General features: G+C 35.7%; 1 protein-coding gene across 1 annotated transcript in view; it reads left to right on the top strand.

The window, feature by feature from the left end:
• CFAP43 (cilia and flagella associated protein 43) overlaps positions 1-17,007 on the top strand; it is a 119,238-nt gene that overhangs the window by 99,115 nt on the left and 3,116 nt on the right. Inside the window, exons 30-37 of the mRNA XM_049790424.1 lie at positions 1,587-1,694; positions 3,267-3,353; positions 4,124-4,212; positions 6,714-6,927; positions 8,410-8,522; positions 9,494-9,653; positions 10,915-11,079; positions 15,423-15,503. Coding sequence (XP_049646381.1) covers positions 1,587-1,694; positions 3,267-3,353; positions 4,124-4,212; positions 6,714-6,927; positions 8,410-8,522; positions 9,494-9,653; positions 10,915-11,079; positions 15,423-15,503 — 1,017 coding nt within the window. The remainder of the gene's footprint in view (positions 1-1,586; positions 1,695-3,266; positions 3,354-4,123; positions 4,213-6,713; positions 6,928-8,409; positions 8,523-9,493; positions 9,654-10,914; positions 11,080-15,422; positions 15,504-17,007) is intronic.

Below are 17,007 nucleotides of genomic sequence, written 5' to 3'. Positions count from 1 at the left end.
GGATGGATCTTGAAAATATCCCAGTTAAAGAAGCCAGACACCCAAAGCCTTACATAATATAATTCCATTAAATGAAGAGTTCAGAGTGGGCAAATAAGAAGTTGATTAGTGACTTCCTCAGGAAGAAGTGGGAGGCCTCTGGAATTGTGGGACAGAATGGAAAATGATTGCTAAGTGATTTATCTGATCACAATGATGAAATATTTGAAAAGTATTTATGCTCATGGTTGCACAACCCTACAAAGATAGTAAAAGAAAAAATGACTGATTAAAATACTTTAAAGGAGTGAATTGTAGAGACTGTGAAATACACCCTAATCAAGCTATTATTTTTGAAAGACATATTTGGAATACCTTGGAGATGAGGAAGAAACTAACAAGTAGTCATATTCAAAATAACTCAAGAGCCAGCTACAGATGATAATTTCAAAATCTAAAAATTGATAAATCAGAGTTTATTCAGCTCTCCTATGCTAATTGTACTACTAGACAGTCAAATGGCAGATGAGACACTTGCCATACAAGATAATTCCAATTAATAAATAAAAATATTTGGGGACAGAAAGAGCATGGAGGTAAGGCATTTGTCTTGCATGCAGAAAGATGGTGGTTCAAATCCTGGCATCCCATATGGTCCTCCCTGCCTGCCAGGAGCGATTTCTGAGCATAGAGCCAGGAGTAACCCCTGAGCACTGCTGGGTGTGACCCAGAAACCAAAAAAAAAAAAAAAACACAAAATAAAACACTCTAAAAAATATTCATATAGAAGATCACCATTCTATAAGACTCAGTAGATTCATGAACTTGGGCATTGAATAACTATAGCTGTTAATATCAGAAAGAGAAAGAGAACCAAACCATGCATGTCTCCTGATGTCTCATCATCTAGGGTCTTGCCAAAGGAATCAATAATGATCTGTTTGATTAGATTGCTGATCCTTCTTTTACTAAATTTTCAGTAAATTTATAGTATGAATGGCCCCAGTAAACAATACCATAAGTATGTAGCTAGTAAAGCCCAGATTTGATGAAACTACATATATTACATGTATTTGTAAAAAATAAAACTAAAAGGGGACTTGTGGATTATGAAAGACTTTTAAAATTAAGTAATTTTTATACAAGGTAGATTATCGTATCTAGGAACACACTAAATATAATGTTTCTAGGCACTATAGTGTAACTTGAATTTTAAAAATTTAGATAATAAAACTATAAAGAAACAGAAGTGACCACCATAGAAGTCACGACAATGATTATTTGGAGGAGATCAAAATGTTGACAAAGGGGTTCCAGCAGAAAGGAAGTTTTATTTCTTGAATTGGGTGGCAATGACAAGGATGTTTACCTTTATCATAATTCATTAAACTGTACATCTGTTTGTTTTACTATATATCTTAAAACGAAAAGATAAAAAGGTAAATTAAGTAGTTATTAAGAAAGTTTATATTTTATTTTTCTTCAAAGAAATTTCACTTGCATGTCATAAATTTGCCTGATGAGTTTCATATACTTTCCAAGTTTATAATCCGCAACAGAAAATTCTTTCTTCTATTGATTTCACCTTTTTAAAAATATTTCTACAGGAGGAATTGAAAATAAATAACCTACTTTTTTCCTTAATGCTGAATGAAGAAATGTACTCCAGAGAAGAATATTTAAATAATTATCTTTTAAGGAAGCAAGAGGAGAAAGTAGGTATAGTACATGAGAGTGAGTATAAGTGTGTCTGACTATCTGACAGACATGCTCCTTGTACAACAGAAACTCACTTACATACCCCATTCTGACGCATCCTCGCACATCCCCGATCAATTCTGTGTACCTCTTGTGCCTTCTCTGGGACTTTGCTCCAGAGTCGGGTGAAAGCACCCACTTCAATTTGTTACTAAAGCTAACTGTGATTCTGCCTCTGAACCCATTTTTTCAAAAGAACCATGAAACATTTATATGACAGTTTATAAATTAAAGCCATATAAACTTTGTAGTTAAAAGAACCTGCTTTACCTAACCTTTAACTAGCTGCCAGACCTTAAAAAAAATATACAACCTTTAAGGCTGTTTTCAAGCCCCTCCTCAAATGTTGCTCTTTCTGGACCATTTGGCACTCTAAATTTCACTAAACATGTAAGTATTGGGTTTTATTATAGGAAAATAAAAAAGCTGTAACTTATATGTCATTAGGAGAAGAATCTAATAATTGGGAGCTTGAATAGACTTGTTTCATCAAAGAGACCATAATAATAAATGTCAAAGGATACTATCTTGGTAATATTAATAAAATTTATGCATGATTGATTTAAAGTATTATATATGGCACAGACTTTTTATCTTTGGGGACAAAGTTTGTTAAATAACATGTACAAAGCACCTTCAAAATATAATCCTTCTCTTATTAGCCCTACTGTGGGGAACTGGATCTCATTCAGATGAGACCCCCTCAGAGATACTGATAACATACCAAAGTCACCCAGCAGCATATAAGACTGCAGGAATTGGGTTGTAGAAATAAATTAAGGCCATCAGTGAAAACAAACAAAACACACTACTCAGAGAATAATGTAGTAAGGAACTCTGGGCCATTGCTGATGATTGTTGGGCCCCAGGAGGCTGGTGGGATAGGAAGTATTGGTTTAAAGTTTTCACAGTGAGATTAAAGGATTCTTTAGGTATACCCTGACTGGAAGCTACTGGCACAGAGAAGCTGAAGACAAGCTAATCAGAAACTGAGCAATCTAGAGGATTGGCTTGTGGAACATACTTCCTTTTCCTGGTTAGTCCTATTGAAAACTTAGAGACCAAATCCTGACAATTTGGGTGAATTGCTAGAGAAAGTGGTTGAACTTTCTGGCTGGGTCCTGGAATGGATGTGACAGAAGTGATTTTTATAGGTCTGGCCATTATCTTTATATATTCAGTATCTCAGAACCCAGGTCCAAGTATCTCTCAAGCCTGCATAATTTTATCATACACACTATCCTGCAAGAAAGTCATGTTATATGGAAATCACCGCCCTGCATGAATCATAGCCTCTTACACAACAAGACAGAGCTTAGCAAGAGGTGACTGAATGAAAGCTTGGTCTTTCAAAGGGTACAAATGGTTAACTTCCTTATATAAGTGCTATTATCTGTAGCTTGATATATCACTGATAATTTTGTACTAGGAAATGCCTTGTTCTTTTTTATTTTTAGCATCCCCAATATTTATTTTTTTTAGCCTGAACATTCTTCAACTTCAATTGACTATTCTTGCTGTTGTTCTAGAGCCAGACTTCAGAGGCTGTCCTGAAAGCTAAAGAAGAACTTGATGTGTACAAGGAGCAATATGACAACTTAGTGGCAGAAGACAAAGTGAGAGTCATTAATTTACCCACTCACTAAAGTCATAGAGTTACTGCTACTCGGATTCAGGGGAGATACATATTTTAATTTCCTCAGAGTTTTTATACTCTTTATAACTCTGTTATTGATTAAATTGATTAAATCACTGTGAAATAAATTTTTGCTAATAAAAATTTCAAATCAAGAAACATTTTGAAATTTAACTTAGTCATAAAAATTTAGAAAACTATCACCAAGAATAGTTTAGAGAAAACATAAAGCAATGGGGCAGAATTAAATGGAATAGATTTCAGCACCCTAACTATGTTCTAGGTCAATTTTGTTTTGAGAATATTTTATTTTAAATGGTTTACATTTTTGTTGTTTTCACTTGTGAGCCACACTCACACTTGTGAGTGCTTAGGGCTTACTCTTGGCTCTACACTCAGATTTACTCCTGATATGATTCAGTTACCATGGGGTCCCAGAGATTACACCTAGGTCTGCCATGTACAGACTATACCTTACCTTCTGTACTATCTCTCCAGCCCCCATTGTGAACCCCTCTTAAATGAGATAACACTTTTAATCCACTGAGATGCTTCTGATTCAACCTTAAATCTTCAAGAAATGCTTGCACAGAAATGGTCCCCCTTAACAAGTTTACTTTATAAATCAAGTTTTTGTTGATTTGCAAACTCAAAGTGTTACAAACATATGCCATATTTTGAAGAACAGGACAACATACAAGAAGTTTATGAACAAAATTATAAACCCAACAATGCCATATTTGTCTTTAGGTTCTGGACCGCAGCTTTAAAAAGGAATTTTCTGACGTTTCCAGTCATCATGTGGAAATACTCTACAAACTTTTTAAACGAAGACCAAGGTTTGTTTTGTTTTGTCTCTATTTTGTTATCATGTTTCTGATATTTTTGTTTAGTTTGTGGCCATGACCCAGGATGCTCAGGGATTAACTCTTGTCTCTGCACTCAGGAATTACTCCATGTGGTGCTTTGAGATGGGTGGAGTGAGTGGGAACAGGCCATATAAGATACTGGAGATTGAACCCAGGTTGACTGTGTGCAAGGCAAATGCCCTACTTTCTATACTATTGTTCCAGCCCTTCTGATTGTAAATAAAGAGTAGTGGTATTAGATTTTAGCTTTTTATTCCAATTAGAGTGGGAATAGAGCAACATCTTTTAGGTAAAAGTGTTTAAGTGTCTTAATTCTAACTCAGTATTTTTCATAGTGATTTCACATTGCTTAATATAAGCTATGAAAAAAAAAAGAATTTCATTCTTTAAAAATAAATTATCATTGGGTAAAGTAGGTATAGTACTTGTCTTGAAAGCATCCCATATGGTCCCCGGGACAGCACCAGGAGTAATTTTTGAATGCAGAACCAGATATAACCCCTGAGCATAGCTGGTGTGACACCCCCCTAAAAACAAAAGTCAAACAAAAAGAGCTAAAAAGATCCTATTTTAAAAAAATTTTGCTATTTATGACAGGTTTCTCTTGTGTGATGACAGGTTTCTCTTGTGTGATGGAAGGCCCACCTAGTTCCACACACCTTTTTCTCAAGATGTGCTATGGCAAATATGAGTCCCTTGCACTATTTTGGAATTAACTGGAAAGGCTTTCAGGAAAAAACAGTTGGGCCAATACTGGGCTAAAATAAGTTAAAGTTTACTTTGTTGTTGTTGGTTTTTTTTTTTTTGAGGGCCTTGTTGTTATTTTTGGGTTACACCCAGCTGATTTCAGAGCTTACTCCTGGCTCTGCACCCAAGGATTACTTTTAGATGGCTCTGGGGACCCTATGGGATGCTGGGGATTGAACTGGGTCAAGTGCCTTACCTGTTCTACTGTCCCTCTAGATCCTTAAAGTTTGCTTTATGGAAGAAAAATTAAAATCTCTCGAATTTGTCTTATCTTTATATCTTCAAATGTGAGACATGTTTTCAAAACATATTTAATCACAGATTTCCTCAGAACATCTGATGTGATTATATTATAGATTTAAAAAAAAAATCTCCGTTGCCAAGAGTTATATAATATACACTTAAAAAAAGATTGAAAGCATTGAAATTACATTTTGCTGATTTCCAAATAGTTAGCAATTGCCACAGTTTTCTGTCATAAGTTCATAGGCTTGTTGATGTCTGAGATACACACTTGTTCTCTCACCTTTCACGGTTTGCACCAACATTGGGGGAGCAGTTCAACATAGAATATGCTGCATATCTTGGTTTCCACTGCTTTAAAAGAACAAATTCTAATAAACCAAGTGCATGCTTTTCCCTTGCAGACTAAAAACAGCATGAAAGACTTCCGCCTACTAAGGAAGAACAGTGAGAAAGTCACATGGTTTCTTGGCAAACCAAATTCATTTTAATCCTTACTCTACCATCTCTCAGACGTAGAATCTCCAACTAAGATTACCCTCCAAATTTAACGTTCTTTATATAGAGAAAAAGAATAGCAGGAGTAGCTTTAAGTTGGTTGCAAAACATTTGCTAACCAGTGCCTGGCCCAAATTTTTCCCCTCCTCTTCCCTTCCCAGTAACAAAACTAGTCCATTTATGCAAGTAGACACAGGGACTTCTCTCATTAAAAATGTATCTGAACACATACATCCCAGCTACTTTCCTTCAAAGGTGATACCAGCATTGCAGGTGTGGTACAGAACCAAGGAAGAGTTTCACTTTTCTTGAGCTTTTATTAACTTCCCTGCTTAAAATATGTGAGACATATATTTTAAGTAGAGCTAATACTACCAGTGCCAGCAATTAGAGATGACTATAGTCCAGCCATTTTAAGTCTAGGAAGCTAGAGAATATGGGAAAATATCAAAATTGGAATAATCTATCTTCCAGTTCCTTTGTATTAAAGGAAATGTCATCCAATGTCAAAGGACCTTTGTTTGTTTGTTTGTTTGTTTTTAATTGAACCACTGTGAGATGGATTTAAAAAGTTGATCATTGAGTTTCAATGATGCAATGTTCCAATACCCCTCCCTTCACCAATGTTTATTTCCCACCACCAATTTCTCCAGTTTCCTTCCTTTTACTCCCCACCCCTAACCTGCTTCTATGGCAAACACTCTGCTGCTGCTTCTCCTTATTTGCTTTTAGGCCTCATGGTTTGCAATACTGTTACTGGAAGTGCAACATGCATATCACTCTACCTCCTTTCAGCACCCAGTTCTTGTCCAGATTGATAATTTCCCAACTCTCATTGTCATGGTCATCCATTTTCTGTCCTAACTGTAAAAAATCTAGGTTTTATTATTATTATTATTATTATTATTATTGATTGTGCGTGAGAGAATATGAGAAGTTGACAGGTTGGTTGGATTTGTTTTTGTTTTTGTTTTTTAATACAGGATTCACAAACTGAAACCACAGCAAGAAATAATTACTAATAATCCTTTTGACGATCGATCAGGAACTGGAAAATCGACTCAGGATACCTTTGCTTTATTAATGAAAGCTATGGATGAGTTGGACAATTTTAATAATATGCCAGAAGGTTTGGAACCCATGGTCTGGTCACATTTCTGTGTCATCAGACGAGCAAAAGTGGAAAATGAACAGAAAGTAAACATTTATTTTACTTCATTTAGTGTATTAGTACCAAGTAGACTTTACAATGGTCACTGTTTTCTTTTTCTTTTTCTTTCTTTTCTTTTTTTTTTTTCTTTTGTTTTTGGGTCACACCCGGCAGCGCTCAGGGGTTACTCCTGGTCTACACTCAGAAATCACTCCTGGCAGGTTCGGGGACCATATGAGATGCTGGGATTTGAACCACCGTCTTTCTGCATGTAAGGCAAACGCCTTACCTCCATGCTATCTCTCCAGCCCCCCCTAATTTTTTGGTTTTTGAGTCACACCCAGCAGCGCTCAGGGGTCACTGGTCACTGTTTTCAAAACTAATTTTTCAGATTTTCCTGCTAGGATAGAAGTAAGAAATATTAATATTTGTGATGCTGAAATAAAATATTAACCTTGGTGCTATTGGGAGATAAGTATAAGAGTAAATGGATAAACTTAAGTTTAAAGTCTCGTGTTCAATATAGTGACCATTTGTGCACTTATTTACTTAAATGTGTCTGTTTCTGACTGAGAACACTGCAAGGATAAAAGACAACACATTTAGAAGAAATTATGTGATGTGAGTTGAAAAAGTCTCAATATTTTTCTCACTTTGGACTATGATGTTTTATATTGTATTAAAATTTACTTATAAATTAATTTTATCTATTTTATTTCATATTTCATTTCATAATGTAACTATTAAAGTTTTTAAATTTAAGAACATTTGTGGTTTACATTTTATTTTTTTTTGGACAGGTCTGCTATGTATAACTGCTTCTTTTTATTTCTTTTTTTAAGATAAAAATTGTTTTATCAGATGCAATTTTGTTTTGCTACAATTATTTTAATGTGGCAAGAAATTGTCCATGCATTTAATTGGAATCCTTCCTATTACATCTTGTCTATCCCTGTTTCCTCTCCTCCAGACTTCCTAAATTTTGTGCTATGTGAATCTAGCTAGCTTCTTTTCACTAAAATTGAGTATTTATGATTGTATGGCCAATAATACTCTCTGGTCATATACAGCAGTTTCCTGGGGTTACTCCTTGCTTGATGCTTGGAGTCATTCAGAGTGGTCAGAGGATCATGAAACTCTGGGGGGACAAAGGTAGGCCTCTCCCATCCAAAGCACATAAATCAGCCATTATATCATCTCACTAGTCCTAATTTAATCCTTGAATCTTCGATAACAAAATTTAAAGAATCTATTTTAAAATAAGATATTAGAAAATTCTACAGGATTGCATATTGGATTGTTCAGCAAGATGCAAATCTGACTTTTTCAAATTATGTATGGTATATACTGTGCAAATTTTAGAATCTCACATTACATGATGGCAAAGATTGGGTTTTCTTATTATGCTTTTAGAAAGAGCACTTGTTATGGATTTCTCCACAATTAAAAGATGTATGTTTCTAAACTTAGTTTGTTTTTATTTCTAAAGATTCCAGTGCTCTGAGATGTTTGTTGGTTGCTTAATTCAGGTAAAGCAAAAAGCAGCTGGCTTAGTGGAAATAACAGCTTTCCTCCGGAAGAGAACTGAAGAAGATGAGAAGGTGCAACAGGAAATTGAAAAAGTCTACCATGAACTCATCCTGTAATATGAACTTTTCATTCCTTTGCTTTTAGTTCAATTCTTAGCCACAGGTTCTTTCTGTCTTGCTCTCATGGATTGGAGGGAGTGCAGAGCCCCCCATTTTCAGTTTCACATTTTTGCATAGACTTAACTGTCTCCTTGGATTTTGTACCTTCCCTTTGAAAAAGTGCATTTTTAAACTTCTGGCTGTATTTTAGAGTGGAACTTCTCACATGATCTACTGTTCCTAATATTGTTGAGGACATGGTTGAGGGAAATCTTAGTGATTTATTTCTCTCTCCTTCCATATAAAAATACCAAGAGTTTGACATTGGGACTCAGACTACATATAAGAAAACTCATGGAAAATTAAGCAGATATCTAAGACATATAGATACTTAAGAAGTTAATGGCCTTTTATTTCTTTAGAGAAGCTCATATTTTTTCCTGAGTGATTGGGGTGCTGTCATTTTAAATTATTATTCTACATTGGGGCATATTTACTGCCACCATGATCAATTTTCCCCCAAAATATCACCTTGTAATCTGGGTTGATAGAAGAAATTGAATTACCTAAAAAAAATCTGATAAGTAATATACATATTAAAACATTTTTTATGTTACCAGAAACTAATAAGTTCAGAGCATGAACAGTTATTTAGTTGTATCTCTATTTTCTTTATTTTTCTTTTTTATAATAAAATTATTAACATTTTTCTTAATCAAAAAGTAAAAACATATTAGTATATTTATTTATATGCCTGCTATTTTTTTCACAGCTCAATTGCAATTCCAATTGTATGATAATTAAAAGTAGCTCTAAGGGAACTTATGAAAGCTCATCATTGCAACACTATTTTTTGCATTAATTTCTAGCATGCTTTTATTACACTTAATGAATATTAAGCTTGGTTATTATAGTCTAAAATAATAGGTAAAATTGGAAATGTAAATACATTGCTACTACTCACTCTGAAGTATTTTCAATTTAGATTGCAAGAAGAAAAGGTAAAACACCAGTTGAATTTGACGATCCAAATTCTCCTTAAGCAAGGGCAAGTAGAACTGGAGAATTTTCAATTTCTTATGGAATATTCTGATGCAATTCTCATCAACAAGCATATAATTGAAGACTTGAATTCTGTGATTCGGGTAATTGTTTCTAAGGAAAAATAAACATCTGCCAATATTTTCACAATTCTATATCCATAATAATTCACATTTGGTTCAATCAGTGGTTCCTAACTGACCACACATTAAAATCACACAAAGAGGGGCCAGAGAAATAGTACAATGGGTAGGGCATGTTTTTCTTGCACATGGCTCACCAGGGTTCAATCTCCACATTCCATATGGTCCCCAGAACTGGCAGGAGTAATTTCTGAGCAGAGTCAGGAGTATGCCTGAGCACTTCCGAGTGTGGCTAAGAAACAAACAGATTAAAAATCACACAAAGAACTTTCCAAATGTGTCCATCCTAAGATTTGGGTGTTCTTTTTTGGGGGGGAGGGGGCACACCTGGTGACACTCAGGAATTACTCCTGGCTATGAGCTCAGAAATAGCTCCTGGCTTGGGGAGCCATCTGGGATGCAGGGAATCTGTCCTGTGTCAGCTACTTGCAAGGCAAAGGCCCTACTGCTGTGCTATTGCTCTGGCTCCAGATTTGGGTATTTTTAAAATTAGATAAAATACCCAAAGCACGAAGTTTAGCATTGTGAGATTAGATGCTCATGCTAATTATTTTGCCATAATTTTGTACTTTCAGTTTACTACTTACCTGATGGTAATCTTAAATGTTTAGATAAGTGATTTTCATACCTTGTTTCTTTTCTAGTATAAACATGTATTGTTGTGAATTTCCCTTTAGGTGCTAGTTTAGCTGCATTCAACACATTTAGATACTTATTTTCATTGCTAAGAGATTTTACTTTTTGATGAGTTTACTCTTGGGTTTACATCTTGATTTTATAACATACTGTGATCTAATGTAAGTCTATTTCATGCATTTATTTTAGAGACATAGTAGCTTTTACTATTAGCAACTAGGTACATGCAAATATTTCTGGACTTCACATAGGCAATTTAAGTGAAGTGCAAAAGATCTTGATATGACATCTCTAATCTAGGTGTGCATATATTTTTCAAAAAAAAATTTGTGGTCTTGAACTAGCCACAAGGAATAGTACTGCTGGGTCATAAGGAGATTCTATTTTAACATTTCGAGAAGTTTTCATTCTATTTTCCATAGGCTAAACCAGGTGATAATACTACTAATGTAATGAATTCCCTTTTCACTACATCCCTAAATACGACTGTTTTTCTAGTGGCTTCTTAGAATATCATTCTGCTTCAAATATTTCATATTCTGAATGAAGTTATACTATGCTAGTATTGTAAAATATCTTTTTATAGACACAAGGACAGAAGAAAGTTGCTAGCATGATGGAAAGTAAAGACTTTCACAAAGGAATATTTCAGATTGAGTGGGAACACAAGAAAATGGAGATGGAAATAAAAGATCTAAATCAGAAGGCTTGGGATATTCAGATGCTATTTTTTTCAAGAGAGCGTCAAAGAGTAAGTTCTTCTGACACATACTTTTTATTTTTCTTCCAGTGAAGCAAGGTTGTTTTTTAATTTTATTTATTTATTTATTTATTTATTTATTTATTTATTTATTTATTGGTTTTTGGGCCACACCTGGCGTTGCTCAGGGATTACTCCTGGCTGTCTGCTCAGAAATAGCTCCTGGCAGGCACGGGGACCATATGGGACACCGGGATTCGAACCAACCACCTTTTGTCCTGGATTGGCTGCTTGCAAGGCTATCTCTCCGGGCCCAATTGTTTTTTTTATTAAATGAAACTTGCTTAGAAATATGTGAGAGGAGAAAAAGAGGGGGAAATATATGTTTAAGAGAGAGCACAGGATTCTCCAGAGTGGAAATAAGGGAGCAGAGAAACATAGAGTAAGCAAGTGAGATTCATGCTCAAGGGAGATGTGGGCTTGTATTTTTTCCATATCTTTCTCCCTTTTTCTTTCTTCCTTCCTCCCTCTCTCCCTTTATTTCTTCCTATTCTGTCCTTCTTTCCCTCTTTCTTTCAATCCTTTCTCACTCCCTTCCTCCAATTTTTCTTTCTTCCTTCCATCTCTCTCTCTGTCCTTCCCCCTTTCTTTCTCCCTCCCTCTCTCTTCTTTGTCCTTCCCTCTCTCCCTCCCTCCCTCCCTTTCTTTTCTCCCTTTCTTCAACCCTTCATTACTTTCCTCCTTCCATCCCTCCCTTCCTCTCATTTTTCCTTCCTTCTTTCATGTCTTCCTTCTTTCCTTTTCCATCCCTTTCTTCTTTCCATCCTTTTCTTCTTTCCTTCCCTCCTTTCTTTTCTTTCTTTCTCTTTCTTTCTTTCTTTCTTTCTTTCTTTCTTTCTTTCTTTCTTTCTTTCTTTCTTTCTTCTTTCTTCCTTTCTTTCATTCTTCCCTCTTTCCCTCTTCCCTCCCTCCCACACTTCCTTTGCTTCATTTCCTTCTTCCCTCTGTCTATTCTTTCTTTACTTTCTTTTATAAAAATTAATATATTCATTTCCTTCTTCCCTCTGTCTATTCTTTCTTTCTTTACTTTCTTTTATAAAAATTAATATATTTATTTAAAAACATGATTACAAACATTTTGTAGTTGGGTTTCAGTCATAAAAAAGTAAACCCCGCTTCACCAGTGCAACCTTCCCACCACCAATGCCCTCTATTTCCCTCCTCCCCGCCACCTGTCTTTGAGATAGACGTTCTATTTCTCTCACTCATTACCATTATCATGATAGTTGTTGCTGTAGTTATTTTTCTGTGCTCACCAATCTTTGTGCTAAGCTCCATATCATGGGTTGGCCCTTTCAAACCTCATCTCTATTGTTGCTGGGTATTATTACCATACTATCATATATTTTTCTTAAATCCCACAGATGAGTGAAACTATTTTGTGTCTGTCTGACTTATTTCATTCAGCATAATAGTTTCCATGTCCATTCATGTCTAGGAAAATTTCATAACTTCATTTTTCCTGACAGCTACATAGTATTCCTTTGGGTATATGTACCACAGTTTCTTTAGCCGCTCATCTGTTGTTGGGCATCTGGATTGTTTCCAGATTCTGACTATTGTAAATAGAGCTGCAATGAACATAGGTGTGTAGAGGGCATTTTTGTATTGTGTTTTTGTGTTCCTGGGGTATATCTCTAGGAGTGGTATAGCTGTATCATATGAGAGCTCAATTTCCAGATTTTTGAGGAATCTCCATATTGTCTTCCAGAAAGGCTGGACTAGACACCACCAGTGGTGATGAGAGTTTCTTGGGAAAGAGTAAGCCTAGGATAGCTTTCAAGAGGAATTTTTACATAGTGTTTCCAAGTGGAGTTTTTCTGGAGTTTTGCAACATAAAAGTTAATCCGGGTGTTATCACAGGAAAGCCTTGCCCTGTTGATGGTCTCATAATCTCACCCTTATGCCTACAGACCTTTAACTTCATTCGTTCATAATTAGAAGTCTTTATGATTTGTTTTTGTTTTTTGGGTCATACCCAGCAGCGATCAGGGGTTACTCCTGGCTCTATGCTCAGAAATCGCTCCTGGCAGGCTCAAGGGACCATTTGGGATGCTGGGATTTGAACCACCAACCTTCTGCATGCAAGGCAAATGCCTTACCTCCATGCTATATCTCCACCCCCCCAGAAGTCTTTATGATTTTAAACATATTTCAAGCTAGTGATATCTAATCATGTCTATATACATTCTTATTCATCCAACAGTTTGCATTTGTAGTGTTCAGTTCTTCATGGTCCACTCAATAGTATAGTTTTATCCTCCAGAAAAGTGATTTTCAAAACCTTTCCCAATTATCATGTCCTTTATTTCCAGGAAATATTTTACCTTCTTTTCTTTTATTTTTTTACAGTTGCTTTATTAGATGTGAGCATGAATAAGTATATCACATACTATTATACATATAGATATACACAAATTCATACATGTTATGAGAATATTAGGGCATGAATACATGATCATCTGGGATAAAATGTAGGCATTGACACTTATACGTCATCTGCTCTATAAATTGAACCAGATCCCTAGCCTCCTCCTCCTTCTCATCGTCTTTTTTCTCACTCTTCTTTTTTCTTCTCTTCTTTTTTTTTTAAATCTTTTTTAAGCACCATGACTACAAGCACGATTGTAATTGGTTTTCAGTCATAAACAGAATACCTCCTTTACCAGTGAAACATTCCCACCACCAATGCCCCCTTCACCCCTGTATTGGAGACAGGCATTCTACTTCTCTCATTCGTTAATATTGTCATGCTAGTTGTTAGTGTAGTTATTTCCCTAACAGCTTTCACCATTCTTTGTGGTGAGCTTCAAATTGTGAATCTTCAATATTGTTGTTTTTGCTTATTGAGCTTAATTGACTTCTGAGCTATTTTCTCATCTAATTTGCTGTGTTGCTACTGGGCTCTCAGTATTGTGGAATCTGAAATATTGTGCACTCAAATATGTGGCTGTGCACTCCAGGAGTTCCAGATTTGTAGAACCAGGATGATTCTCAGTCCTCCCCACACCCAAGTAGGCCCTAGAATTCTCAGCCCAAAGACCAGTCAGTGTACAGACACTTTCATCAGTTTGATGTCTCTTCTAAGATTCCTGTGAAGCTGTGTCATTTACATGATAGAGCTTTGGGATGTTTGGTATAGCTGCTGAGGGGATGTCCATCTCCTTTCCAAGAAGACCAGAGTTTTCAGTCCAAAGACCCGGGAATTTCATCAGCTTGGTTTTTCTTTCAAGATTAGTTGTGAAGCTGTGAAGCTGTGAATCTGGACTATTTACTATTTAAAATGCCCATACATTTTAAACTGCCCCTTCTTTTTTTTTTTTTTTTTTAAACTGCCCCTTCTTACTGTCAACCACGTTCATCTCATTTCCAGTATTCTAGTTCAGACATTAGTACTCTCAAACATAACTGATTACTATGTGCTTGGATTCTACCTTGGTGCCTCTGTTAAAATTGACTCTTGCCTGTTCTTCTTTTAAAAAAAATTATTAAACCATTCCAAAAAGATATTTTTTAAATATTTAAACATTCTTCATAGTTGTGTTTCAGACATACAATGTATCAGGACCAGTTCCACCACCCGTGTCAACCTCCCTCCACCAATGTTCCCAGAGTGCATCCTATGTCACCACCCTGCCCCCAGTCTTCCAGCAAAGCAGGCCCATTTTAAGTTTTGATTTCAAAGTTTGGGTCTCATGATTTATTGTTGACAACTTTGGCTTGAATATTTAATTTACTTCTGTCCTTTCTTAACACCACCAATGCACCTGAGACCTCTTGGCCCCTGGCCTCCATTATTTCATATTTGTTTCTCCTCCTCCACTCAATTTCTATACTTTGGGGCAAAGAGTGTTTGAGACAACTCCCACTTAAAACCATTGCATTTTTCATGCAAATCTTTTTTTTTTAAGTCTCAGCTGTAGGCTACTAATCATGGCCACACATACTCTTCTCTTGAAAGTTAGGTTTTCCTTTATCTTAGTATCTCCCTCAAATTTTTTAGGCTACTAATCATATCTACACGTTCTCTTCTCTTGAAAGTTAGGTTATCCTTTGTCATAGTATCTCCCTCGATTTTTAACAAGGATGCTTAATTCAAGCGTTAAAATATTTTTAATATTTAAGTAAATATTTGGTGAGTTGAATGAATGAGAAAATAAACTCAGATATATGAAATTATTAGTTTGCATGAATGTATCCAATGGATAACGATAAGTAAACATTCTGACACAAAATTAAATAAAATGTACTTTTGATTTTTTAAAAAATGATAAATTTAATAGTTACATATTGAAAGAGAAAGCTAACCTAGCATGTATTTTGTTCTCTCAAAGTACCTAAATGAACCAAACTATGAGTCACTGATTGCCTATCAGATTGGAATAATGGAGCAAACCATTAATGCCTTAGATAAGGTAGGTTCAGCAGATATTGATCATTGTAATTCCACCAATTGTGAATCATTTGAACAGACACTAGCATTTCAAATCATGAAGTCAGATACCTAACAAAATCTTTATTCCTTATTGATTCACAAAATGTGATTTGAGGTCCCTGAGTGTATTTGTAGTCACAGACAGACTCAAATGTTTATTTGTGCGGTTTTGCTTGTTTTGTTTTTTTTCTGTTTGTTTTGGTTTGGGGGCAACAACTGGCGGTGCTCAGGGGTTACTCCTGGCTCTGCATTTAGAAATCATTCCTGGCAGGCTCAGGAACCATATTAGATGCCAGGGATCAATCCTGGGTTCGTCCCAGGTCGGCTGCATGCTAGGCAAATGCACTACCGCTGTGTTATCACTCCCACCATCAAATGTTTCTTTTAATGATCAATTACTTCAATTATCTTAGAATATATAAGTGTTAATTTTCTATTTCACTTCAGGTTATGATTTATGTAATCAAATTGTTAGTTTCCTTTTCATTTGAAAGCCTTTTTCTCATATTTGTTTGATGCTCAATTTTTATTGCATATTACACATAAAATGGAATTAAAAGTATTCCCAGGCTTTGCGAGTTTTGGAAATAAAAATTTTATTTGGAGCCAGAGCAATAATATAAGCTGGTAGGACATTTGTCTTGCATATGTCTAATCCTAGTTCAGGCTGTGGCTACTCACATCCCTAAATACTGCCAGAAATGATCCCTTAGTGAAGAGCAGGGGTCTCAAACTCAATTTACCTGGGGGCAGCAGGAGGCAAAGTCGGGGTGAGGCAGGGCCGCATAAGGGATTTCGCATACCGATTATTCGCAATAAAAATCGCATTAGTAAGAAAAAAATTGCAAAAAATCTCATTAAACATTTGCATACCCCGAACGGAACTGCTCGGGGTATGCGAATGTTTAATGCGATTTTTTCTTACTAATGCAATTTTTATTGCGATTATTCGGTAAGCGAATAATCGCGAATACTGCGATATTTGAAGGCCGGCCGCAGGCCACAAAATGTTGTACAGAGGGCCGCAAACGGCCCGCGGACCGCAAGTTTGAGACCCCTGGTGTAGAGTCAGAAGCCTTATGCACTGCTGGGTGTAGCTCACCCACCTCAAAATTTTCTAACATTTATTCTTTTGAAGAATGCAGTTTGAGCCATGTCCAACATTGGTCTAGGGCTACCCCCAGCAGTACTCTAGAAAATATGCCATACTATGAATCTACCCTAGCCCTTTGAGCTATTCCAGCATCTTCTTTAATTTCTAAGAATATTCAAAATTTTCCCCCTAAAATGTGGCATAAATATACACTAGCTTGCCTTGTACTCCACAATTTGTTAGTCAATCGCAGTCCAAAAACGTTTATATTATTTTGAGATCACATTCATGACTTTTATTAGAATACACTGTAATATCTGTTCTACTTTGTTATTTCTATGCCTCATAAAACTTAAATTTTAATCACAGGTGTGTATGTAGGGTCAATATA

This window comes from Suncus etruscus, chromosome 17 (assembly GCF_024139225.1).
Source record: "Suncus etruscus isolate mSunEtr1 chromosome 17, mSunEtr1.pri.cur, whole genome shotgun sequence".
NCBI classification, from domain to species: Eukaryota; Metazoa; Chordata; class Mammalia; order Eulipotyphla; family Soricidae; genus Suncus; species Suncus etruscus.
This window is presented reverse-complemented; position numbering and strand designations above follow the sequence as displayed.